Here is a 26,288-nt window from a genome sequence, read left to right as displayed (position 1 = left end):
GAGATGCAAACCACACCCACATGGAGAATTCAGTAAACTGTCCAGGAAGAGCAGAGGAAAGCATTTAACTGTCTCATTGGAAGGAAAAAAACCCAACCAAACAAACAACCAAAAAACCCAACAACGAACCAAACAAAAAACCCCAGTTGTACTGGTTTTAAGTCTGCAAGTCTTAAATTTGGACAAAAAGAAGCAGGGAAGAGAAAGAGAGTGAAAGTGAGAATGCATGAGCAGGAAAGAGTGAGTGCACATGTGTGGGAGAATGGAAAGCAAGGAAGGTTTTAGAGTGGATTAGGCTTTAGTTAACATATTTACTTATAAAAAGAGCTTTCATATTTTACATTGGAAACCAAGTACTTATTAGCAAGAAATCATGACAGTAATAATTCAGAATTAAAATATAAAAACATTTAAACTTTACATTTATTCAATGTGAAAGTTTAAAAGCTCTTAATATTCTGTGAAGAATCAGTTTCAACAGGACTACTAAAATGTGCAGTTTCTACAGCTGATGTATGTGACTAACCGATAAGCTAAGTTTAGAACCGTGGTGTTTAGACCTTATAATGTGTGAAGCAGAAGTCTCTTTATTCTCCTTCACACATGTCAATTTAATTTTTCAGAGCCAGTCATAAATGATGAACTAAAGCAGTGAATTTAAGGCAGCCTATATAACAGACTGGTGCTTCTTTCACACTGTGCTTTGCTCCCTGCTAACCTGATGAGAGAGTGGTGCTGCAACCATCCTCTTTTCACCAAAGACCCCTGAAGTACGGATCACTGTCTTCCCATCTCTTCCTTCACCTGCTTCCATCCCAGAAATCTTCGATTGGTCCTACAAGTGCAGCATATCTGCTCTACTTTGGCACTGTACAAACAGCTCTCCTTCCTTCCCCCAGCTTTGGAGAAAAAGAAAAAGACAAAGCAGCACAAAATGAGAGTGCAATGCCCAGCAAGTACCAATAATTTGGTATTCCAGCTATATTGAACAGCAGCATCACCACAGCACCCATATACTAGGCTAGACATCGAGATGTACAGCTGCAAAACATCATATATACTTAGAAGCCTGCATAATAGTAGGAAAAATATACCAACAGTTTGAAGCAGTGGAATCATATGAAAGGGAAAATAGGTCTTTGCCCATTAAAAAAAAAAAACACATACAATTGTGCTGAGAGGGAAAAAATTTATTGGTCCTTTAGATTTCCAATGATTGCTTGTATTACATTCAGCAAATTCATTCAAATATTGCATACAAAGGATATCTTTTCTTCATTTGCAATGTTAGAGCTAGCTTAACATTCAGTGGAAATGTAAGGAATAAAAGCAAAAAAAGATCATCTTCAAATTATTAGTGAAATACATGATTATTTTCTTCCTATTTCAGCAAAACACTTGCAAAGAACTGGGTTCTGTGCTCAGTACCCATCTTCCATGAAGACAACTCTCACATACTCACAGAAGGCACTTGAAATTCCTGGAAGTTGGGATGTCAGGAAGAGGAGGGATCAGCTATCACTTGGATAACAATATGCTCATTTTTAATAAGTGCAATATTAGTATGAATGCAAACAGCCACAAAGCATTAAGATACAAAAACTTAGCTAGACATGCTAACTAAAGGGCTGCAAAGCTGGAGTACAGCAAATCCTTCGTGTCACTGTCACCATTACTCATCGTCTCCACCACAGAGGAGCAGGAGTGCTTTCCTGTAGTCCCCAGATGTATCTTTCTGTTAATATAACAGACCAGTCACCATGAGTCACAACCACAGAAATGTGAAGAAAAGCAGCAGCCAAGGACTCCAACAGATTATACATTTGTCCCACCCACAGGAAATCCACTTGGATGACTCTCCACTCAGGAATGACGCAAGGAAATTCTCTGTCTCTTATGTTAGAGCGATATTTACACAGACAGACTTTCAGAAAAACAGAAAGCCTCCGAAAGCTTTACTAGAACTGAGCTATCCATTGCATATTAAAATGCATTCGTCTGCAAGTGTGAAAGTCCAAACAAAGGAGAAACCCAACGCAGCACCAAAAGCAACCACCTTGAAATGTGCAAAGTCCACCTGCTGTCACTTAGAAAGGCCCCAACCCTGCTCCCTGTAATTAATGGGAAGCTCTGCTACTAATTCCACAGGACAGCTGTATGGGCCCAACTGACAGTGTCAGAAGCAACTCCACCCAGCCTAATTAAGAGAGCATAATGTCAGGAATGATAACAGAAAATCTTAAAAAGCAGCATTTAAAAATAAAACAAAATGCCCCCAAAAAAATCCTAGGAAAAAAAAGCATTTTGGCTTCAACTTTGCAGCAACAGCTGGCCTTGGATTTCTTGTTGGCTCTTTCCCTTCCTGCTCCTTCCCATCCACTCAAAGGAGATTATGATTCAGACTGATTCCACAGTGAAATGCTTTCCACTTTGAAATGGTGCAAAAGGTTCCACACCACAATCCAAGATTTAAACTTCAACCTCGTGATAATTCAGACTCCCAACCCCAATATTATTGCTCTGGAGCCAGCACCCTCTCTGAAGCACTGAAAATCAGAAGGAACCCAGACAAAAAAAAAAAGGAAATGAAGCCATAGCTAAAAATGGTGTATGAGTAATTGTAATTTCAGAAAACCACATCTGCTCTCCTAGTGAACACTGGAAAGAAACCTTTAGCTTTTCATAGGAAGTGTCCCCCACTTAAATGACGCTATGTGGTACTTCACAAAACTGCAGACCAACCACCACTGCTCTCAGAGTGCACTGTGTTGTCCACCTCTACTCACATCCGCCCCCTCCCATCCTCCCATAAAAATAAACAGCGGAAACAATGACATCTCAATCACCCGTTTTCCCTGACAACAGAAGAGTAATTTTACCTGAATCGTTTGATGCAATGATTTTGCAAAATTCTTTCTGAATTCTTGCCTAATATCCAACAGATCAATTTCACTTCTTGAAACCATGACTCTGATCAGGGTGTCATCATCAGTGCCAGCCCCCTAAAGAGAAAAGTTTAAATAATCTTAAAATATGAGTTTGTTCTGGACAGATGCTGTAACAAAACAACAAATACGAACAACCAGGGTGCAACGTGAAAGCACCAAGTGCAACAAGTGGTGTCTCAAAACACTCCTGCATTACATTTCTACTCCAAAACAGAGAATATTTGGGACAGTATCACAAGACATTCACACTGCAATGTGGAGAACAGAAGACTGACCATGCAAGGTGCTCTAATCCCCTATGAAGCGCCATATGGTCAGACCTCTTATTTCATGTTTCATCTCACAGGCTTCAACCGTGAATGCCCATATAAATTTAAAATAATCCAGTTCCAAGATTACACAGTAGTATATCTGATCACCACGATCAGAATCACATGCAAATCACCCTTTCAATGTAGTCTGAGACTGCAGAATTGCAGTCAGTTCTCGAACTGGGTACATAAATCCTAACAATGACTAATACAAAGCATGTAACATCGTACAGCAAGACACAGGCGGAGCAACTCATTCCACAAATTATCCAGCTGTTTATTACAAAGGCAAATTTCATAAACCTTTTCCAACCACGCAAACATGCTCTACTCTTTTATTCATCTTTATCGCTTTAAACATTTTAAGTTCCTCTGCTGGCAGGCTGTGCCAGACTAACATCCTGACCCCTCCTGCTCAGACAAGTCAGACTCCACACAAGCTGAAGCAATACAAATTTTCACATGCTGACCTGCTAATGCACCTCAAGGAAGGACTTGGCAGAGCCCCCACGATCATCTTCAGCCTAATGTCCAGGGTCACTCAATCCTTCGACTGGGTGCAATATTCTTGATTACATCTAAAAAATGCCCTAAAGCTGCTCAAAAGTTATGCTGTGAGTCCGGTGGTTTCAGAGTAGGATTTGAAATTACAACCTGGTAAAAAACAGGCTCTGCCCCATTTAATCATGAAAGCAAACTCTGTGCATTGTAGAATTTTGTCATGCCAAACTGATTAATTAGAAGTACAAACTCTTCTGCCAAAGTAATAGATGATGATCTTTCTTATCTGAAGTGCTTAATGATTTTTATTTATTTTGAAAAAATAATTGGGGATCTCACCAGCAGACATTAATCAGGCCCCTCATAACAGAAACGTAAAGGATTCTAAAACCTACAGGAAAAGGTTTTCTATTGCATTCTTTAAAAAATAAAAATTAATAAATAGATAAATAAGAAAAAAGTAATCCTCCTCATACAGCTCTCAGCATACTGGTATAGTATTTTGTATTTTCCACATGAACCTTATTTTACACTGATGTTTATAAAAGCAGTAAAGCAGCTTTTAAAAATTAAGCTATCATTTCATCTCCTTTCACTAATTCTCATGCTGACACCTCATCAACACAACCATCTGGTGACAGACATACTTCAGTGCTTTTCAGCAAGGGGAAGGGAGGAATTCTTCAGGGAAGCTGATAACTTGCCTGAAAACAATAGACTACCTACCTCGGTTTTAATTAACATTAGCCACTGTGAGTTAAAAATACAGTTTTCCCTGCTTATCTCTTCCCATCCAAGAGAAGGCGAAGCCAACAGAAATACAGCTGTTTCGCTGATGGGATTCCCCTGCAGAATCTTTTGTAGCTGTTTAAGCATCTTTCCTTTTTCTCTGACGAGTTTCTTTTCCTTCTCAAAATGGGATGGATAGTCATCAAAATGTGTTTCAAAGCTACCTACACCTTCAGTCTGTAAATACTCATCTCCAAAACAAAGCACTAAATCTGCACAATCTACAATTTGGTTTTTGGTCATCTTTACTTCCTCAATATATACACCACCTAAAGACACTGTAGTCTTTATTTAGTGGAAGGTGCTCTGTGGACATTTTCCAATGTAACAAGACCAAGTCCAAAAACAGCTCATGAGACTGATGCTTCCTGTAAAAGATTTATGGTCTGACAAACTTAGGATGAACTCGAAGTAAAGCTTGTGAATCGTTTGTATCCTCTCCCAGATCTGCATTCCCCAAACCTTTTGCAGATGCTTAGCAATACAGTATCCTGTTGGCATTTGTAGTGAAAGAAGAAATGAAGAACAAGTGAAAGGGAGAGGAATTGTAGCCGGGGGAGATGGAAAATGACATATGGAAAACACATACATACCTTCATGGAATAATACAGAATCTCAGCAAAATAGGCAGGCACGCTTCGGATGCATTTCACTGAAAAAAGGCAAAGGATTAAATTACTGATTGTTATTCAATACAGGACAATCTTTCACTGTCAAGACAAGGTGTGTGTTACTGGATCATTCTCTCCAGTGTGGACAATTAAGTACACAGCTGCCAGCTAGTCTGTTCCTCTGCTACAACTCTTTGGATTCTAGGAGTTAGAATACACCGTATATTTCTAATAAAAAAGAGACTTTGCCAGTCAAATTCTACTCCCAGTTACAAATCTACTACGACATTGTCCTAAATGAGATGCCAGGAATACAAACGAAGGCAGAGTTTTGTCTCACTTTCTGATAGAGGTCCACATGACTGAACAGAATGCAGTTCACCACCACCCCCTGGCTCACTTCCCCCCCGCCCCTCCCATCTATTAAAGGAAGATAAAGGCCTATTCTCTAGATACAAAAATAGATCCCAGGCGATTAACTTTAAAAAGGAGCCATGTTTTCATGCCACTTCCTATAACAACTGCAATTTAAGGAGGCCTGGGAGTAAATGAAGGCGGCCAGTTCTAGATCTATGAAGACTTAATTACCAACTGCTAAAAGCAGCTTCTCCAAATCACCAGAGGTTTCACGGTCAATGGTCTCTTCAATTTGAAAGCCGGAAATAGTCATGTATTTGTCAAACACTGCAAAACAGAAAGTGTGCTTAGTCACGTGTACAGCCAGCATTTCTCCCAGTATCTTCCTCAGTACAGGTTAATACTACCTGTATCTCATTATCCACAGTTCAAATTATTGTCCGCTCATTCTTCCCTCTGTCCTATTTTAAATACCTATTTCCTACCAGATTGCTACTATACAACACATTCCTGTACCTGGGGAGGAACAACCCCATGCACCAGGACATGCTGGGGGTCAACCAGCTGGAAAGCAGCTTTGCAGAAAAGGAGCTGGGGGTCCTGGTGGGCACCAGGTTGAACATGAGGCAGCAGTGTGCCCTTGCGGCAAAGGCGGCAAATGGTATCCTGGGCTGCATTAGGAGGAGTGCTGCCAGCAGGTCGAGGGAGGTGATCCTTTCCCATCTACTCAGCACCTGGAGTGCGGGGTCCAGTCCTGGGCTCCCCAGTACAAAAGAGATACGGAGCAACTGAAGCGAGTCCAGCGAAGGGCCACTAAGATGATTAAGGGACTGGAGCATCTCTCCTATGAGGAAAGGCTGAGAGAGCTGGGACTGTTCAGGCTGGAGAAGAGAAGGGTCAAGGGGGAACCTCACCAATGCGTACAAATATGTGAAGGGAGGGTGTAAAGAAGATGGACCCAGGCTCTTCTCAGTGGTGCCCAGTGCCAGGACAAGAGGCAATGGGCACAAACTGAAACACAGGAGGTTCCCTGTGAACATCAGGAAACACTTTTTTCTTGTGCGGGTGACTCAGTACTGGCACAGGTTGCCCAGGGAGGTTGTGGAGTCCTTGGAGATGTGCAAAAGCCGTCTGGATATGGTTCTGGGCAGCCTGCTCTAGGTAGTCCTGCTCAAGCAGGGTTGGACAAGATGACCTCCAGAGGTCCCTTCTAACCTCAACCATTCTGTGATTCTGTGAACACATGCAGTGAAAAGGTGCAGGGAGAAGAGGGAAAGAACGGAAGTTTTAGGAGGTGATAAGCATTTTTCCCAGGATGCAGCTATCATTTAGCCTGAATCTAGGATCTTGTCTACACTGGGCTACTGCATCAAAATAAACTTCACACAAACAAACTGGCCTATTGGCAGTCTATTCAAGTCTGTGTTCATGAATATCCATAAGACCTGAGTTTTCTACGAAATCTTACATTTCTATCATGCTAAGTAAATGTTGGGTGCATCAAAACAAACTTTAGGATTACTTTAATGCAAATAATGGTAAAAAACTAAACAGCAAAATCACAAATCAAATTACCTTTGAAAATCCAAATGAATCCAAAGATTCAAAAAGGAAAACAAAAAGACTGAGGAACTTACTGGTCATTTTCAATGGCCTAAACAGCTTGGTAAAACAGGCTTATGAATGGGTAAGGAGCCGGGAAAAAAATTATTGTCTCTTTATTAACAGCTAATAAAGTATGAACCTATAAAATGGTTTATCTTTTCAGGGCTGGATCGCCATCAGATCATGATGACTCACAGCAGACTCTCAGCATCACTTCTATTGCCACGATCTCTTTCAAAAGGGAAAAAAAAAAAAACAAAACACCACCACAAGCATCCAGAAAGAAACACTCCAGCTGTCCCTCAGATCTATTGCACCACTCTTTCAAGCAGGAGATCACCACTGCTAGGGGGGGAACTGAATTACAGGAAACAAAATTAAATGTATTAAGTAGAGGCAAGAGGTGATTAAAGATTTCTGAGCTTGACAAACGTGGTACCAGAAACAACTTTTCTGCCATTTCTACCACCAGCTGGGTAACACTGAGACTTCAGGCAGAAGTTTTCAAGCATACATGAACCATACCACCTACCCCTCCTTAAATGGGAAACGCTTCGGGTTCCCAAGATGGTGATGAACTTTTCTTCATCCGTTCCCCATTTCAGCTCCCCAGCTCTAAACAAAATCTGTTGTAAATTCAAGAGATCAAAACAACAGCATTTGTTATGTGTCCACACACCCTGTCGAAAAGCTCTCTTTCTCTCACTCTAAGGAGCATTAAACTTACTAACAAGCTATAGCTGGAGGGAAAAAAAAGAAATAAAATTGCCAAGTACTGAACTGACTTTAGAAAGAAATAAATGATAAATTGTGAAGTCGACTGTGAAAGCATTTACATGAGTAATACTGCTTAAGGCCCTAAAATTGACTGTGTGCATAGTCCCTTTCATAGGCCTGAAGTTTTCTGAAACGGTGATAATACAGGAGATAAAACCCATTCCCAAAACTGCTTTTTCTGGGTTTTTTTCTTCTTCCCCTTTTTCAAATCAGACTAGCAAAACTTTATTACACGATGACTCATATCAATGGGAGGACCATGCTAACTTGGCCCAGGAGGAAGTTTTCCAAAAAGAAGGGGAAGATGGATTTAGAAGCTCTCAGAAACAGGATTTGTGGGCTGGTAAGTTCTTAGCCATGTGAAATCCAATCAGTAACAGATTTTAATCGTTTTAGCACATTCACTGCTCTTCAGGCAAGTCTTTCTTCAATGCAGACAACGACCGGGCCTTTAGCAGCATTTAGGAAAGTAAAGCACTTCTAAAAGTTGGAATAAGCAACAGGAAGGGGAAAATGAGAAAGAAAAAAACATTCAGAAAATGAAATCAGTTCTTTTTCCTGACACTCAGAAGTTTTTTTCCAAATCGTGTGCTAAACACTACATAAGGAGAAAGGTTTGTACATATCGTAGTACACAGTATTTTTTCTCCCTCCTCAGTGAGCAGAGGACAGGCAAACAGGTTACCACCTCTATTCAGGCAATCAAATGTTTCTTAGAAAAATCCCCACAACCAAATCTGCTGCATAGCAACGCTGTTGGCCATCTGTCTGTCCATATTGTAAAACCTGAATGGAATGATATGAATTTCCTATTTATGTTTGTCCCACAATCCTATTCAAAACGCATTTGTGACTGCTGCGTGCTCTTTTCAATATTCATGGTACAGAGTACAAAAGAGTGTGCGTGTGGGGGGAAGCTATTAAGGCATTGCAAGGATATTTATTTCAAATAATATATGCTAAGCTCTTCAAATGAATACCAGCACCCTCCATCCAGTAGCAAATGTGAAGTCCCAGCACAGCATTTAGAAACGCCAGAAATGCATTTCTTTAGAGATACTAGAAGTTGTGAATGGCATTTTATGTGAGCTCTAAGTTTTCACCTGCCTTGTCACTGTGCAATACCCAAAATGTACGTCAATTGCATAGCTTTTAAAAAAGTGATATTTGCAAAATCTCTTCCAAAAAGTTCAACTTTCTCCTTCAGGCATTCTCAGAAAAGTCTTGCAAGTTCCCTGCATATTCATAGTATCTCATAGTATGAATGCCCATTCCCCAACTGCTTTGAATTCATGTTTAGTAATCATAGGCTAAAAAAAATTAAAAATCACCACTGAGTAAAAAGGCTGCCCTCTAATGTATCAAATCCTTCCCAGAATATCGGATTAATCAAGAGAAACATTGGGAAGCCAAAAATAGTCTTACATTTGCACAGTCACATACCTCAATTCTGACCATCTGTACCTGGCAATAATAATTAGAAAATTCTCTGAATCTGTTCCAGCTAGGTCAGATGTTGAATGAAAAGATATCAATAAAGAGAAATGTGACACAACACTTCTCTGTTTGGGTCCCAACTCAAGCCAAATGTACATAACAAACCATAGAGACCATTTAGAAAGCCAGGACTTTTTCTACATTTAGGTATCGTGCCTCCTAAATTTAGATGCTCATTCAAAATCAATTAAAGAGGCCAAAAGGAATCAATCTACCTACCAAGGCCTGTGGTTCATGGCTTTCTTCAATTACGTAAGCCCAGCTAAAGGCAAGACTGACACAATTTCATTAAACAGTCTAATGCGTGATTGAAACATTTGCCTCACTAATTTTCAAGCTCTGCTTTCCACAGGATTAATTTTAATAGCAGGAGATCAATGCTTTCTGAATTTACATAACAAAGGATAGGCCTGTGCCAATAAAATACATTTTGCCACTCTATCTCTCCATCTTGCCCTGCTATCAGGAGAATGTTTTATCGATCTGGTATTCTGCTTTTCCTCCTTGTCACCTTGAATAATCCATGTATTTCCTTTCATCTCAACTGACAATTTATGAGAGGAAGATGTCTAGCCCAGAGTTATCTGAAATAACCCAGAAGAAAAACATGCATTAAATGAGTTATGTAATCAAATTGCTGAAATATTGACCATCACTACAACTAAGAACAAAGCCAATAGCATCCAGCAAGAGACTGCATCAAGGATACCAATTTACTGCCGGCATTCCTTTTCCTGTCTAGAGCACAAGTTCAGCGATCAGTGAAAACGTCATGAACAATACTTGCAAAGGGCAACAGGCGAGTCCCTAGAAACTCTTTAGAGGCAATACTTAGACTGTCACCTGGTTACAGTAAAGCAGAATATTTGGTATATTTTCTCTTTTTAGTATTTCACTGTCTGTGGAGGCATCCCTCACCGATTAGCATTAACATTTCACTACGACATGTATATGACACATGATATGTCAGGATTGAATTCAGAGAGAAGTTCAAGTCAGATATTAAGGAATGAACCGTTAACATCTCCGAGTTTTCCAGCAGCGGGTGTCTCAGCATCACAAAGCCTCAGCAATCATAACTCTCTCTTCCAGTGATCTGATCACTGTTCCATTCAGGCACCTCATTAAGTAATAAGCAAAACAAGACATGCTTTACACCGAAATGTGAAAGTGCCAAAAATCTTGATCCCAGTGTTTCAGGTTTTGACACTTCTTTTGTCCAGAATGTATAAGAGCACAGGAAAATGTATTAAGAAACACACGCAGAGAACCTTAACAATTTCTCTCTCACATTTGAATTCTAGCCGTATGCTCTCTTTGCAAGTTAACTTGTAGAAACGCCCCCCAAAACCGAGTCATGCACCCACCTGAGCATCCTGCTCAACAAGACCCTCATCAACTCTGCCGTCAGGATCTCTGTTCGCCTAAAGAGAATTTTTAAAAGTTGTTAAACTGAAGAATCAAAAGTTGAATTGAAAAACAACTTATCTGTTATATTGAGCCTGTAAGAGTTACTGTGAGAAGTCAATCCCTAATGCATCTTCTCCAAAATCACCTTATTTTTCCCTTCTGCTTGCATGTGTCTTTATGAAATAAACGTTCTCTTCTCCTATTGCCTTCAAAACCCCACGTAGCGGGCATTCTGCTATACCCATGAGCATCACAGAAGTTTTTCAATTCAGTGATGTGGAAATGACCCATAACACAGCTCAAGAGTGACCCTGCAAGTCAGGGGAAGTGACTCAGTTTCAGAACCAATCCTGCCTATCACCAGGTCTATCTAGAATCCCAGCTTAGTAAGCAGAAAGTGACAAGTGTACATCGGACAGGAGAACAGAAGCGAAAATCATACACGCATGCCTGCACACAAAGAGATACTGACCTGCAGCAGGACCACCAGCAGTCTCTGAAAATAGCCTGATGTTTCTCCTGTGATCTTATCCTCCAAGTTGGCCTCATACTCTGCAAAAAAGCAATACCCATTCACCACCTTACAGACTTCCTCATTATTTTGAGGAGAAAGCAAGGAAAAGCAAAAAGTTAATTTGACTCACAGCTTGTAGAACCATTTATCAGAAACAGCTTTAACAACTAGGACATATTCTGCTTTCACTTATAACCTAACATTATTGTAAAAGAGGTGAAAAGATAGCATCTCACACCTAGTATCAGGAACAGATTACTCAAAATATTTTGAAATACATGGTGACGTGCATAGATTCAACTCTTTAAGGAGCTAGGGCATACAAATCTGGAGTTATGCTAAAATTGGCAGTCTCGCAACTGTACAACAACTATGAGCCCAGAAAAGTCTAGTACTAATGAATTTTGCCCTTGGAGACTCTAAGTTTTGCCTCAAACTTTATTAAGACGTGAGAACTTTTTATGTGGCAGGAATCTGCATAGAGGTAAAAGAAATGTGTTGAATTAAACACTGCCTTAAAAAACCCAACCCCACAATCACAGAGTAAAAGCACATACTCCTGTGGACAACCAAAAAGCTGCACCTTCTTTAGCACAAATGCATTTGAACAGAACGCTGAGCAAAAGGCAAAAAAATCACTTCTGTTTTTTTATGTGATACCAGTTTTCTAGTTTCCAATTAATAAAAATTGCCTTTCAGCCAAAGGGATTAAAATAATGGGTGAAAGGAAGAAATGCATTTGAATGAATTCTAACTATAAAGCACAAAACACCATAACCTGCAGTCATAGCCCTGAAATAAAAACTATTTTTAGTTTACAATCCAAACTCTAGTTTCTTTCAAGATGAAGTTTTGCAACACAGCAGAATGAAATCCCACTTATTGGACACATTCATCAGTTCACAGATAGACCTTACTTGAAAGATGAGCTAAAATCACATTAAGAGAACTGAACGGAGACCCTAGAACTTTATTTTACACAGAACTTTACCTTGCAGATAAACCTGTTTAATATTCCGCACTTCCGCAGGTGTTCTGGAAGCAAGAATTTCAGTCAACACTTTCTCATTGGTTCCTGCTCCCTGCAGGGGTGCAAGTATAAATGAGTTGTTGGAAAACAAAAGGAAAACAAGAATTCCCTTTGACCATCAAAAGCAAGCATCAGCTTATACACTTGGACCAAATAAAGAAAAATTATTTTGTTCTTTCTCGTATATTGTGGGGGTTTTAGAAAGAATTTCTTCCAGTTCCAGCTTGATTGTTTTCAAAACCAACCCAACACTTAATAAAGACTCACTGCTGCAGGATTCAGATGAGCCCTTCCATGTTCAAGCACTCCCAGATATGCCTCAGTTCTTCACTATTACAGTCAATGGCATCAAGGTAAGTGAATGAATAGAGTAACAGTTTCCATCTTAGCTCTAGTTCATATAGTCTTTCATCAACTAGTACACAGATAAACATAGAGCCACCCAGTAATGATCTTCACCCGTCTATGAATTGTGCTATGTTAAACCCACCCTCTCTTCCACTGCAAACAAACACATTTTACAATAGAATTGCTAACCCAGATAGTTCGAGCTGCTGCACTTTAATTACAGCAGGCACAACAGGCACTCTTCACTTTTACAAGGATAAAATTTACAAAAGCCAAGCCAATATCTTGTTTCCATAAGTCTGAGTCTACTTTGCCTGTAAGAATAAGCCATTACTCTTTACGCTTCCAAAGGAGTCATTTCACAAAAGCAACACTGAAATACAACACTTCAGCGTGTTATTTGCAACCTTTCCTGTAAGGAAAATCCAAATACTAACTGCATACAAAGATATCCAGCTGCATACAAAGATATCCAAAATACAAATCTGCCAGGTTACATGTAATCATTTTTAAAATACAGATTGTTTCAAGAACATGCCTACTCAACAAGCAAGGCAGGCACAATTATATTATTTCTAATCTAAGTAGCAGCAGTGAAAATTGATAGGACAGTCTTCAGCGCAGACTTAATGCTCTTAGCTGAGTTATCTTGCACTGAAGTCTCTGCTACCGCATCTTCTTTACTGTTGTTATCCACCTTAGCTGAACTGCAGCTAGTATCGACATCTTTTCCTGTGCAGACACATTCTCTGAAATCCTATGATCTTGTGTTTAATATCATTTTTTGCAAGTGACAAGAACAAAAGCACTCTTGTTTCGCTATCTCTATTTTCCCTCCTACACCCATCTGTTCTGTCATTTCCCTGTCAGTCTTTGACTCCTAAGTCAACAAGAGGAGCTTGGGAATACTTTTCTTCCTTTTAGTCAACAAGGCCTTTATCAGTTTCTTTGTCAGGTGTCATCTCCCCTTCCCCCACTGCATATAAAGACATTACAGAAAATTTCCAGGATTAAAGTTTCTGTTGTCTGAGATACTATTTGCTGGGTCATGGGTTCATGAGCACTAGCTTGCACAGTTGACTAAAGCCTACATATTAACCAGTTGGTCATCAAGGATCTTGGGAGTTTACGTGTGTCACCCAACCAAGCACTACCTGACACCAGTGAAGTTCAATGTCCTCTACTTCAATCAACACGTTCTGTGAATAATCCAGGAAACTCCAATTCTTGAATTTCAACATGCTGATGATATCAGACAGGTGTGACAGAGGAAAAAAAATAGGACCACACTAAAATATCTATACATAGAGACTGTACATTGTTTGTTTACCCGGCCTTCCCAGAAAGGCATTAAATGCATTGAGCTAAAGAGAAATGTTAGAAAGGTAACACTGACAGGGCTGTCAACTCTTCCCTCTGTATTATCGGAGGCAGCTTTTAGAACACATTCAATAATACAAATAATACCTGCTCATAATTTTGGTGGACACCAGTTTACACAAGTACGCTAGCCCATCAATTTTGGAGTTGCACTGTAATCCATCAGGGGCAAAACACTTTCTAGCTTAAATAATAGCCAAGAAGAGACTTATAAATAACATCACACTTCAATGAAATGCCTTGAACTAATTTGCAGCCTATGCGTACAGCTGTATAGCTATAAAACCCAGGCTGCTCACAGCAGGAAAAATCTAGTGTCCACTGGACTTCAGCACCGCACTTTAGCAGCAAAAAGAATTTAAAAACAATATGCACATCTACTCATTGTATTTAAATCAGAAGGAACAAGTCTTATGCTATGTAGCTTTTAATCTGCATCTACAGCAACACTGTTCTCTTAAGATTACATAGTTTCTCATGAAAATAATTTCACATATAACACTATACAGACTAGAGTTCTAAACTACCTCTAATAAGTTATTCGGACGAATAAGAAACCAGGCAAAACCATGGCATTAGCAATAACAGCAGGTGTTAGCATAACATTCCTAATTAAGAAAAGGACAAAAGAGAAAAGAAAAAAGGCTACTGCTATTAGCATTCCCCTTACCAACCAAAAGTTCATTCCTAAAATACAACAAAAGAGCAACAAACATTTCATACGATGTATTCATTCCCTTCCCTCACTCGTCTTACCTTGATGGCATGCTTCAATGCATGAGCATCAAAAATATAAGTTGGTCTCATCAAAGATACCATCAGTGTTTCAAATTTGCCGGTAAGTTCCGATTTCAGGTCATCTACAAGATCCTAAAGCAGAACAAACAGTGCTGTAATGAACAAGGACTAACCATTTTAAATGGATGCACGTGTGTCTGCAAGCTAGAACACTCTGGAGACACATCAAAAAGCGGACAGGGCTCTTTTTGTTTTAATTGGTACCTGAACTGAAACAAATGTAGCCAAATAAGGCAGAAGAAAAGGATACAAGGGCACCTGGAAAACGGGAAACATACCGTGATTTTTTTTTTTTTTTCAATATAGAAATTCTTTAAACCCTAGCTGTTCACTGCACTTGCTATTTGAAACAAAGGTTACCAGCCAGAATATTAAAGGATCCAACAACGCTGGAAGAAAGAAACAAGCTGTCTTTGTTTTGAACTCACTTACGGCTTTATCTACCAATATGTCTGGTTTTGTTCTCTCCTACAGTACTAGGCTGCTTTATTTCCGTCACATTTTGTAGCTCTAGAAAATCCTTTTCCTGCTATCATCTTACATTGCAGAGACCTTGCATCAAAATATTTGCTAACTCCTTCCATACCAAGAACGAGGTCAGTACTAGAAGCATACTAACAGGAAACTCTGGGAGCTTTTGCACAAAAACCCATCTAGGACATATTGGACCGAAATACAGAAAAAGAAACTTCTTTGTGCTAACCTAAAAGGAATATTCTAACCTAGCCAGCAGTCAAGGATATGGCAGGGTGGGGGAGACAGAAGCAAAACTAGATTTTCTTCGAAGGAACCTTTTACAGGGAGCGTGATGAATGTGCCTCACAGTTTTAAGTAATCATCATAAGCCACATTCAGCTCATTTCTAGAGGTATTTTTCTTCTTCTCACCCTGCCAAATAAGGTTTTAAAGGCAGCTGCAATTTCTTGACGCTGAGCATTGTTTCTGCTGGTAAGGATCTTCAGAACAGTTTCTTCATCAGTCCCTGAAGTCAGAAAGAACAAAGAGTTACAAACACACTCTAAAAAACAAACAGCAGTGGCACAAACTCAAAAGGCAATGAAAGATGCTTTGAAAATAACAGTCTACTGACAAACAGCAGAAACATTTAAATAACAAATGTCACCATACCCCAAGCTGAGCTGCCAGGTTTGGTGTTCTGCTGTTGCAAAAACACGGCTGGAGGACCTACGTGCTGTTTGTTCTCCATCAGTGCTCTGTTCCAGACACTGCTCCCGACACCCCAGGCATCAGCTATAACATTCAGTCACAGTCTGTATTCTACAGAGGGGCTTTGCCTTTGGGCTCACTAAGGGATTTACTTTAGAATAAACAATCTGCCGACTCCCAGCAAAACTCAGTCCAGCAACCCCAAACACCCCAGAGTACAGAAGTGCGGAGCTATTATCCATTTTATATACGATAGTTTGCAAGGTAGCCCTCACAGCACAGCATCTTATTAGCCCTACTGAATTTGTCAATAGGCTGAGGTGTTATCACATTTTTCTTCTTCCCTTCCTTCTGCTTCCTCCCGCAGGCAGCTTCAAAGAAAGTAGCAAATTAGGATTTGTTCTCACAGGGAACTTATGGGGCAAAAAGCTACAGCGTGAGTTACAGACCACCTGTTAGTCTACATTCATGCTGTGTGCTTGTATTCTTTGTTCACAGCAAGTGTAATGTGCTTACGCAGTTCCAGACCGAGGGGGCTGTCGCACATTTTCCAAGCACAGAGCTTCTACTATACTGTTGTAACTCTCCACAGTTGTCACATGTAAATCCACAGTGTAGCCTACTGTGCAGTAAAACTCTGTGTGCAGAGAAGCCTGTGGAGTATCAATTTTTAATGGGGAATGTGCAAACCAACTTTCTTTTTTCCGTTATGCTAACGCAAAAGTAAATATCCTTGAGAGCAGCACAGTCAAAACTAAGACACGCCCAGACTCCTGCAGTCCTGGGGTTGTCATTCCATGGCATGTAGACGCATGCCCTACCTTCATCTGCTAACATAAAAAAAATGAGTTCAGAAAGGATGTTTTCAAAGGAGTGAGAGCCCTTTCCTTTTCGTAAAATAAATTATTCTTACCCATTCCCTTCATGGCCTTACGAAGAGCTTCTGCATCAGCTCTGGCATCGAAAGGAGAGAAGGCTGTCACGGTGCCTCTCATGTACTAGAGGGGGAAAAAAAGAGTGGGGGAAAAGGGAAAAATCCATGAAAATAGAAGATAGCATCTTTCAGTTCTCCATACATGAGCTCAGACTAAATTTGAATCCACAATCCAAAAGATTATAGCATTTCTCTTGGAACTGTCTGGCTAAATAGCAGCCTGTGGGTATTTAAACACAGCTCTCACTCAAAAGATATTATTATGGTTTTACTCAGCAGTACACCAGCTAACTTCAGGTATATTTACATAATGGTAGTTTGCAGGATTGGTATTTACAACACTGCACTGAATGCAGGAAAATGACTAAGAAATTATCTTAGTTAAAGTAATTTGGGAAATTAATTGCACAAATCACGTATGCTAGAAAAGCTGCACACAGATCCAAGACATGTTTGGAAATAAGAACTTCCTCTCTTCAAGAAAAACCTGCTGGAGCTCTCAACCAGTACCATGCTGATTTTTTCCATCACGCTGCAAATGAGACCTACTGAACTCTGCAATGGCTTTCAATTTTTCATCATGTTTCTTTTGGCATAAGCAACTTTTTACTCAAGTGATTCAGCTACATTTCTCATAGTAGTTTTACAGCTAAAAAGAAATAACAGTTCAAACATAAGGATAAAAGATCAGCTTGTCCAAACACAAAAATAATTCCACTAGGTTTCCATGGAACATGGCTCTTCTTCTGTGGGTCAAACACAAAAGGATATTCATTGCCCTTAATGGAAAAGTCCTGCCTTTATTTAAACATGACAGTTCAAGAACCTGTATGTGTATAGCACAGTAGTTAATTTATAAACTATAAAAGTCGAGCAATGGCCAAAAGGGGAAACAGTTGGGTTTTGAGAATAGGGAGGTTTTTCTAACAGCTGAAGAAGAGACATTTCTTGTAAACATCGCTGTACAAAAGTAGTAATCAGTACAGGCAGGGCATTTTTCCACTCTCAAGAAAGAGCACAAAAGGAAGTGCCAAGACACCTACTGAGACTGGCACCAGATTATTTCACAGGCAGCACAGCCATCTGGCCTCTCCGATACAGCCTTTCCCTCAAGTTAGCAATTTCAGCCACACACTGCTTTGGTTTCAAGTCAATGTACTCATCCAAGATAGGTCAGCCAGAAGAGCACAGAGAGAAAAGAGCTGGAGAGCACTAACCAGAAACTGCCCTGAAGCACTGCTGCCTCTCAGGCCACCTGTGTGTTATTGCCATCAGAGACTCCCTACCACTCCCACTGCAGAAGCAGTAATGAGTTAGGTTTACCCCGCCGTATTTCAGCAAATCAGAACACAAAGTATCATGGTGTTTAACAGCAACAACAAACTTCTTTCTGGTAGATGCTTTCCAATATCCAGCATACTTCAGAGGCATGACAACTCTTCTTAAGCATTCTGCTTTTCCCATGACAAGCAAGTTTTTAGGCAGTACTTCAAATTTAGGCACAGCAATATATAGTTACTGTCTTTTTCCTAGCTAATTCCAAAGGCTATCATGAAAAAATCTCAAGGATTTGGGACTCAATTTTATAAATCTAATTTAATTCGGTAAAACAGACAAAGACTGAAAAGCCTCTGTTTTCCTCCTCCTCCCTTATTACCACGCCAGCCAGCATGGGATTATTTAAAATTGTATTTCCTGCTGGTTTGTTTCATGTCATCTCAACATAATATTATAGAGCTACCACAATTCTCCTTTGGACATGACTAACGGTCAACAGGTCTCAGAGGAAACAGTTATTGATCTTTAAGTTAAAATTTCCCTTTGCTTATCTTGTTATAAGCGAGTGGAATTCCCCTTCAATTCCTAAGTCTTGTGACAACGGCCCAACATTCCTCTGTGGCTGTTTCAGACAACATATGTGTGAACACTAAATGCTAGATTAAATCTATCTCTGCATCATCCTCCTCATTTTTGTTAACTAAGAAGAATCCTTCCATAAGTCTCTTTTCCAAAGCACAGTGTGGAAAGCCTCAACATACACTAAGCTTGATGAACAATTCCTGAAATTCTTCTGGTGCAGCTGTAGTCTAAAAGAGTTTTCTTGATGTCTGGGCACCATTTGCATTCCAGGCATTCCCTTCTGGCGTACAGCGTTTATTGGATTTTGGGTACCTACCTGCCACAATCACCCTCAATCAGTACTTGAGCTGCACCTAGCTTGCCATCGAGAAATATTGCTGCCGCTCTGCCATCCAGCATAATAAAAATTATGCTGGATAATACTCATGTCACCTGGGTACCGCAAAGACGGCAGCTATAATGGCAGAATCTCCAGCTACATCTGCTGCCCTTGATACTATATGCTGATGCAAATAGAGCACAACCACAGCAGGGACTGTTAGTATAAGACAAGCTTGGATACAGCTTTGCAGGCCCGAGTCCAACCTACAGTCTGCCTGCCTTCAGAAGCCACATGCGAGCAGATGTGACACTGACAATAGTTGGCTCATCACTGGGAAAGCGTCGAGCCACCCCTAACTTTCACATCAGAAACCTACTCACCTAGCTTTATAGAGCACTGCAGTGTGGCCCGGCAATCAGGGTATGGCAGGAAGTGCTCGGGCACACCATGTTTAACAACCACAAATCCATCTAACGCATCCCACTGTCCACAAGCACCTTTATTAGTTATTCCAGTTCCCATTTCTCATTTGCAAATTCAACGGACAATGGCAGAAAGCTCTGCAGTGGTTACAAACTCAGTCCACGGAGGGTCCCAAACATGGCACCTTTTGGCCAGAGGAAGAGAGGGCAAGCACCTGTTCTAAACCACCATCACTGCCTGAACCACTGAAGTCAACTTTCAGTCACAGAGAATCTGAAATAGGAGCTATGAACCAGACATTTCTAACAAAATAATAGATCCATACAAAAGAGTTTCTGACAAAAGCCAGACACTCGTTTACACTTTCAGCTACAACTCAGCTACAGTTTCAACATTAAGTAGAGTTTAAACTTTATCGGAACAAACTGGTTCTTGCAGATGGATCACAGCATCACAACTGCTACGCCGTCCTGACCTAATATGAAAAACGGTGAACTGAAAGACAACTATTTAACATTTATTTACAAACTTTGTAACTTTTTATAGAGATAAATAAATTATCTTATTTTTAGTATCTCTAAGAATGTTCCTTGCCATTTATGCAAACAGATACACAATAACACTACAGCCTCATAGGTCATCTTTATTTTGGTTAGTAAGTTTCCCACCCAGCAGAACCCAAAGCACCATCAATGGAAAGGAGAACACAAATAGCCTTTGATGTAAATCCTCTTGTAATCTGGAGTGATCCCTCACTAAACAGCAACACCCTACACTGGGCAGTAAAACATAAAGAGAAGCATGACACGCAAGACCTCAATGGAAAGAATATCACAAGATTATAACACCCCAAACCTACCCACATTCTTTTCTTTCTACATTCCCCAATACACTGACTGTTGCTAAGTGGTCACGTGTAGTGCAAGCGCAATTTGTGATTATACACTAGAAATAAACAGCAGCTTCCATTTTCTCCAGACACCTACCAATGAGACCAACAAAGCCCCTAGATACACAAAATTAGCATGAGGAGGAAAGGCAGAAGAAAAAAAAGAAAGGAAAAAAAAAAGAGACTTCAAAGCAAGAGATGATCTTGCTTTAGAATTTATGCCCCTCCAAATGAGGAAATTCTCTTTCTCTGTTATATTTGTTTATTCTGCTCTAGCAAAAGTTTGCAGGAGGAGAAGATGACACAATTCTCATCAGGTGAGATGTTTCTAACCAGAACCTCAGAGCTACGTTAACTTCTCCCAAGAGACAACTTTGGCTTCACAATTTGATATCATGTGGCCACATATCCTGGCAACAGCATTATCTGTAAGATCAACAATAGCCACTTAACGAGGTTCCTTTTAATTTTTCCCACCAAGCACACAAAAGTTGCCCACCCACAAGATCCCGTGTTTAGCCACTGTTAAATACAAAGCATTCATTATCAGCAAACAAAAGACCATACTTGAACTGATTCAGACTTCTTCCCAGCTACCCTTGCTCTGTACCCTACTCACAGCAAGTTCTTACCAGTCAGATCTCCCATAGATGAAGAGCTACCCCCTTTCATGATGCTGCTCTGCAGCAATAAAAGTAAGGTCTCATCAGTTTGCCACTGGAAAGCCCAGTGTCAAGTGCAGAAAAGGTGGTATGTGACTTTTTTAAAGCAGCCACCTATTTACAAGATGGCACAGGAAAACTGTGGAGGGGTAAGACTGGAAATGGAGAATGTTTTCCAGCACACAGGTTGACAAACAGAGAAGGTATGCTATTTTCAGAAGACAGAAAAGAGCCCAGAAGGTCACGTGCTAGAATAAATGAAAGACTGCTTTAAGATTTCTTACACAAGAATAGACATCTTGCAGATAAAGCACAACACAGTGGTCACCGGTCAATCGAAAGCCTTTACGGCCATTGAAGACCACACAGAGATCCCAGTTCAAACTGTGCTTTAAAACTAACATCATGTAAGAAATATATAATTATTTCATGACATCCTTACCACAATTTCAAGGTCAGCAGGATGTAAATTACATTGTGAGTGGGTGAATATAGGCACAGAGCTGATGCAAATGCACAACTATAAAAGATGCCTCTACAAAACACCTCTCAGTTTAGTAATGCTTCAGATTGTCCACTTAAATGGAAGGAATAAGCTCTGGTCAGCAGACTATATTCACATCTGCCCCACTAAATTTAAACTCCTGACAAAAAACAGAATTGCACAACATCTGCGTTGAACTCTGAGTCAGTACACCACGGAGATACCAAAGATAGGGAGGAGAGAAAGAAAAAAAAAAAAAGAGGGGGTGGGAGAGAGGGAGAAGAGAAGGGCAAGCAACAGCAACATAGGAACCAATGCAGGGACATTTTCAAAAACACTCAGAGAACCCATCCTCACAAGTAACCTCAACAAAGCCAAAAAGCTGCTTAGGACCCGATTCTGAAAAAGCGTCTGTACTTTGGAATGCAAGACACAACCCTCTGAAGCGCTACTGGAGTTGGAGATACTATTCCTGTGCTCCAAGTCACACGTGCACATTGGCAGAACAGGAACTCCAGATATAGCGCACAGCAGCCACACCTTCACCAGCAGCAAGCAATCCTTTCCCGGCAGTTTACAAATGGATACACAAAATACTCCCAGCTTCACATTCAGGGAAAAATTTGGGAGTAACAGACCAAAACAGATCAGTCCACAGCATGCAAGCAGAAAATATTCTTGTCGCTTTCTTTCCAAATTTCTGAATTAGCAAACACGGGGTAGCATTTCCTCGGCAGCTTGTTCATCGAGCAGGAAGAGATCGTGCCATGTGCATCTATGCATTAACAAAGACCACTACACATACAGATGCGTGAGAAGAGGCAGCTTGTTAGGACAGCAGTGATAAAGAAAGCAGATAAATACAGGCATGGATAGACCAGTCTCTGCACAGCACATTACGGTGTGCTGTAGTTTTCCCACAAAATGAATGAACCTTTTTGTCCTGGACACGGAACACACAAAATCCCTCAGGTCTTGCGGGGGGGAAATCTTCCCGTAACTGAGCAAGAACAAATACTTCAGTGAGCAAGACTCCAAGGACAACTTACCTTCTTCAAAGGTTTTATTCTTCAGTGATGTATCTAGACTAAACTGGACTTCAGTACACTGTGATGTGCAGCCTTTGTGAACTCTGAACCTTTAATTGTACATATAAATAACTACTGTCAATTGACACTCTACATTTCATGATTGATAGGCATTTTCATTTCTTACCATTACTTCACGGCGCAACAAAATTTAGAACAGACACCTGCCATGAGGAGCAGAGCTTACTCTTCAACCTTTTTTTTATTTTTACAAAATGAATTACAGGCTCCAAAGCCTGTAAGTGTTAAACACTCTCAGTCTTTCACGGCTGCATAATCGCACAGGCAAATACTACTACTGAAGTGGAAAGTAGCCCTCTGAATGTGGAAATTGGAGGACAAGACCTACCTAGTACAAGACCTCATTGTTCCAATGACTTCAACCTACCACCACCCACCACACTTAGTAACCCAGCCCCAAGTGTTACTTCAGGCAGTAGAAAATTCTCATACATGAAGACAAGCGTAACTGGTTTGCACTAGTGAAGAATGAAATATTCCTTTTACAAAGATCAAGAGTTAAAGTTTGTGTCTCTGAGGAACAGACAAGAGAATTGCAAATTTCCATGTTTTTACTAAAAAGAAGTTACCCTCAAGCCTATAAGCAATGCTACAGGTACCGTAATAAAAGGCTGTCCAAGCAGATCTGTCTAGTCAGACGCCCTGCACTGGCATGGGTAAGGGTCCCTGTTTTCCGAAGATGCATCCTACAAACCAGGCTTGATGTTTAAAGAAAGAAAAATCCTCTCTTTGTCCCTCAAAAAAACACCCAAAACTTTAAGGATTTAGTGGAATACTTTTTTTTTTTTTTAAAGTGAAGTACCCTTTCTTTCTTTTAAAACTAAATCCAGACAGAATATGAGCAAATACTCACAGGAGTGTTAAAACACCACTAATCATTCCACTCATTAAGTTAAAATAATGAAACTACTACTACATTACTGTGCAATTACCCTGACCTTTGTGAAGGCACTCATACAACTTGATGACTTTCACTTCCTGCAGCAGTACAAAACCCATAAATATGCCATTAAACTCTTATTTTACTTTCCAGAGCCTATGCATTTGATTCAACTCCAGAAACAAGCACTGGAACCTGCCCTGTTTTCCAAGCCTTCATCAAGGCTCAAACGTAACAGCAGCGACACAAGGGCTGCAGAGGAAAAAAAAAAAACAAAAACCAAAGTACTGTGCGATAGCTGCAAGGCTTCCAGAAAAATTTAAGTTAGATACGGAAAAGCTGGGGACGGGAGTACCGAGCCCGAGCCTCCACAGGGCACAGCCACGGCGCTGGTTTTTTTCTCCTTCCTCCTCCAGTGGAAGGAGCTTCCACTCAGGCACAATATTAACACAGGGTACCGAAAACTTGGCCAAATTAGTGGAAACTGGCCGAAAAAAAAGTTGTGCCTGACGTGCGTCTCACATGATCAGCTGCTTTCCCCGTCCCCCTCCCCTCCGCGTCTCCCCGGGCTTGGGGACGGGTTGATTTAAGGGAGACCGAAAATAAATCAGTGAGGAGTAAAAGTAAGGAGATAGGTCAGACGAGGATGTTCCGCGACCGGCCGGGCAGGGGCGAGCCCGCCAAGGGGCCGCGGCGGCCGTTAGCCCGTGACGGCGGCCGTTAGCGCGTCGCCGCCGCCTCCCGCCTCACCTTCGCCATCTCTGGGATCCGCCGGGCCGGGGCCGAGTCCGAGTCTGCGAAGAGAGATGCGACAGTGAGCGCCCGGCCGGCCCGGCCCAGCCCAGCCCGCCACCCTCGCCTCGCCTCCCCTCCCGGCGCCCCTCCCTGCGGGGCAGCGCCCTCACCGCAAGCCGCTCCGCCGAGCCGCCGCCGCCCAGAGCTGCCGGGAGCACCGAGTAAGGCAGGAGGGAGGGGGCCCCGCTCCGGCCCCGCCGCCGCTTGCCTCAGCCGGGGGCCGAGCCAGGCCCCACCCCGGGCGGGCGCCGAGCCACGGGCGCCTCCCCCGGGCCGCCTGGAGGCCGGGCTGGCGGCGGTTTCACCCCGCAAAGCCCCGGGGCTTCGAGGCGCACTAGGCGCGGCCCGGCTGGGGAAGGCAGTACCCGGGCCGAGCTCTTCCTCGCTGGCTGCTGAAGGGGCACCGCGCAGGTCTGAGCGCGTCTGGTGCCCTACAAGTAAACGCGGCTCGCTCGGAAGGAGCAAAGAGAAAGCCTTTCCCTCCATCCGCTTCACTTCCCTGGGGCTCATCCCCTTTAGATGATTGCTTTCTCCTCCATCTCTATTATGCCATGGAAGGGTATATAATTAGTGCTTTGTTTCTCAGTAATAATAAACCTTTTAAAAGAAAAATTACATATGCAGATAGCCAGCCTCCAACAGGTGCTCAAGCCCCCTCCTGATGAAATCGGTGTAAAAATCAGATCCCATTAATCTGAAGAGGATCATATCCCATCACTGAAGGACAAGTCTGTACTGAGTTTTAAAGCAGGCATTTGATTAGTTGACCCAGGTTAGCTTCCAAGTAAGCTAGGTTAGCAAAATAAGCACAATGTTGGAAGAGAATGTAAGGGCTGCAGTTCTAGACTATCAGTACGGTAAGCGTTTTGGGTGATGATACTCTTTACTTCTCAACATCTTACAGCAGGACCATTTCACTGACCCAGGTTATAGAGAAGATATATCCAGTTTGGGAGAGGAATGAGGATGCTGTCTGCATGGCTATTCAACGAGCATTTTCATCTAAAGCTGACGACTTGCTCCCTCACCCATCCACATGCAATCCAGCTGTGTCTCAGATGAAAGAAGCAAAAGAGACTGCAACGCAAATGGAATTTAGTATCTTTGCCAAAATAAGACATGAACATAATCTGGCTACATGAGCATTATAACATGTATCGGTCACTTCTGTCTTAAAGTGAGTTGTGTTCATCCCAGAAAACACCGACAGAGATGCAGATCGTGATGTAAATTTAAATATTTTGCCCATCATTTCTTGTTGCCCTAGAAGTGCACATACAGTTCAGCAAAAACATGAGATCCACCCAGCTGGCTTCCTTTCCAGGACCGAGGATCACATGGTTTGCTAAAATGTCCTGATTTGCCAGCTGGACTTACTAAAGTCAATTTGAATCTAATCCATTCCAGTGGCATTCCACACATGCTCAAAGATGCATGAAAGGAATAGTGAGCTGCTCATAATACGCATGTGGAAATGTACATATGGATTAGATGTAGAGTAACGATATTTAAGAAAACATTATGGCTTATGAAATGGTTTAAAAAATAGTGGTTGACATTCAAATGGGTTGCTTTTAGTTTAAGCACAACCCCTTGCTTTCACACACCCACCTCTTTCTGCAAAAGTAAGTATTTTTCTCCTTACGTGTTACATCCAGAGCCAGATAGCCAGGCCATCCTGCGATCATGTTTCAAGCTTTACCATCTAGAAAGTGCACACCTGCACACACAAAGAAATGCAGTGGGATCTAAATCTGCCCTCTTTAACACACTCCAAAATTCTGTCGATCCGATTGAGGCACATAAACACAGCGGTAACTGCACGCTGAGTGCCAAACGACACAGGTGTGAACACAGCCAAATGGAATTCAAACCTCGATGTGTGAT

At 41.3% G+C, this 26,288-nt stretch overlaps 1 protein-coding gene across 1 annotated transcript; it reads right to left on the bottom strand.

Annotated features, from left to right (window-relative positions):
* Positions 1–1,175: 1,175 nt before the first annotated feature.
* Positions 1,176–24,531, bottom strand: ANXA5 (annexin A5). The gene is made up of 13 exons (XM_076337284.1): positions 24,512–24,531; positions 24,357–24,400; positions 16,957–17,041; positions 15,764–15,858; positions 14,835–14,948; positions 12,312–12,402; positions 11,279–11,358; positions 10,764–10,820; positions 7,655–7,748; positions 5,749–5,844; positions 5,143–5,201; positions 2,880–3,002; positions 1,176–1,735 (listed from the first exon to the last, which is right to left on the bottom strand). The coding sequence occupies exons 2-13, from the start codon at positions 24,363–24,365 to the stop codon at positions 1,673–1,675; spliced, it is 966 nt and encodes a 321-aa protein (XP_076193399.1). The 5' UTR covers positions 24,366–24,400; positions 24,512–24,531; the 3' UTR covers positions 1,176–1,672.
* Between the last annotated feature and the right edge of the window lie 1,757 nt (positions 24,532–26,288).

The sequence above is a fragment of the Aptenodytes patagonicus genome, chromosome 4 (genome assembly GCF_965638725.1).
Source record: "Aptenodytes patagonicus chromosome 4, bAptPat1.pri.cur, whole genome shotgun sequence".
Classification (NCBI taxonomy): domain Eukaryota; kingdom Metazoa; phylum Chordata; class Aves; order Sphenisciformes; family Spheniscidae; genus Aptenodytes; species Aptenodytes patagonicus.
This window is presented reverse-complemented; position numbering and strand designations above follow the sequence as displayed.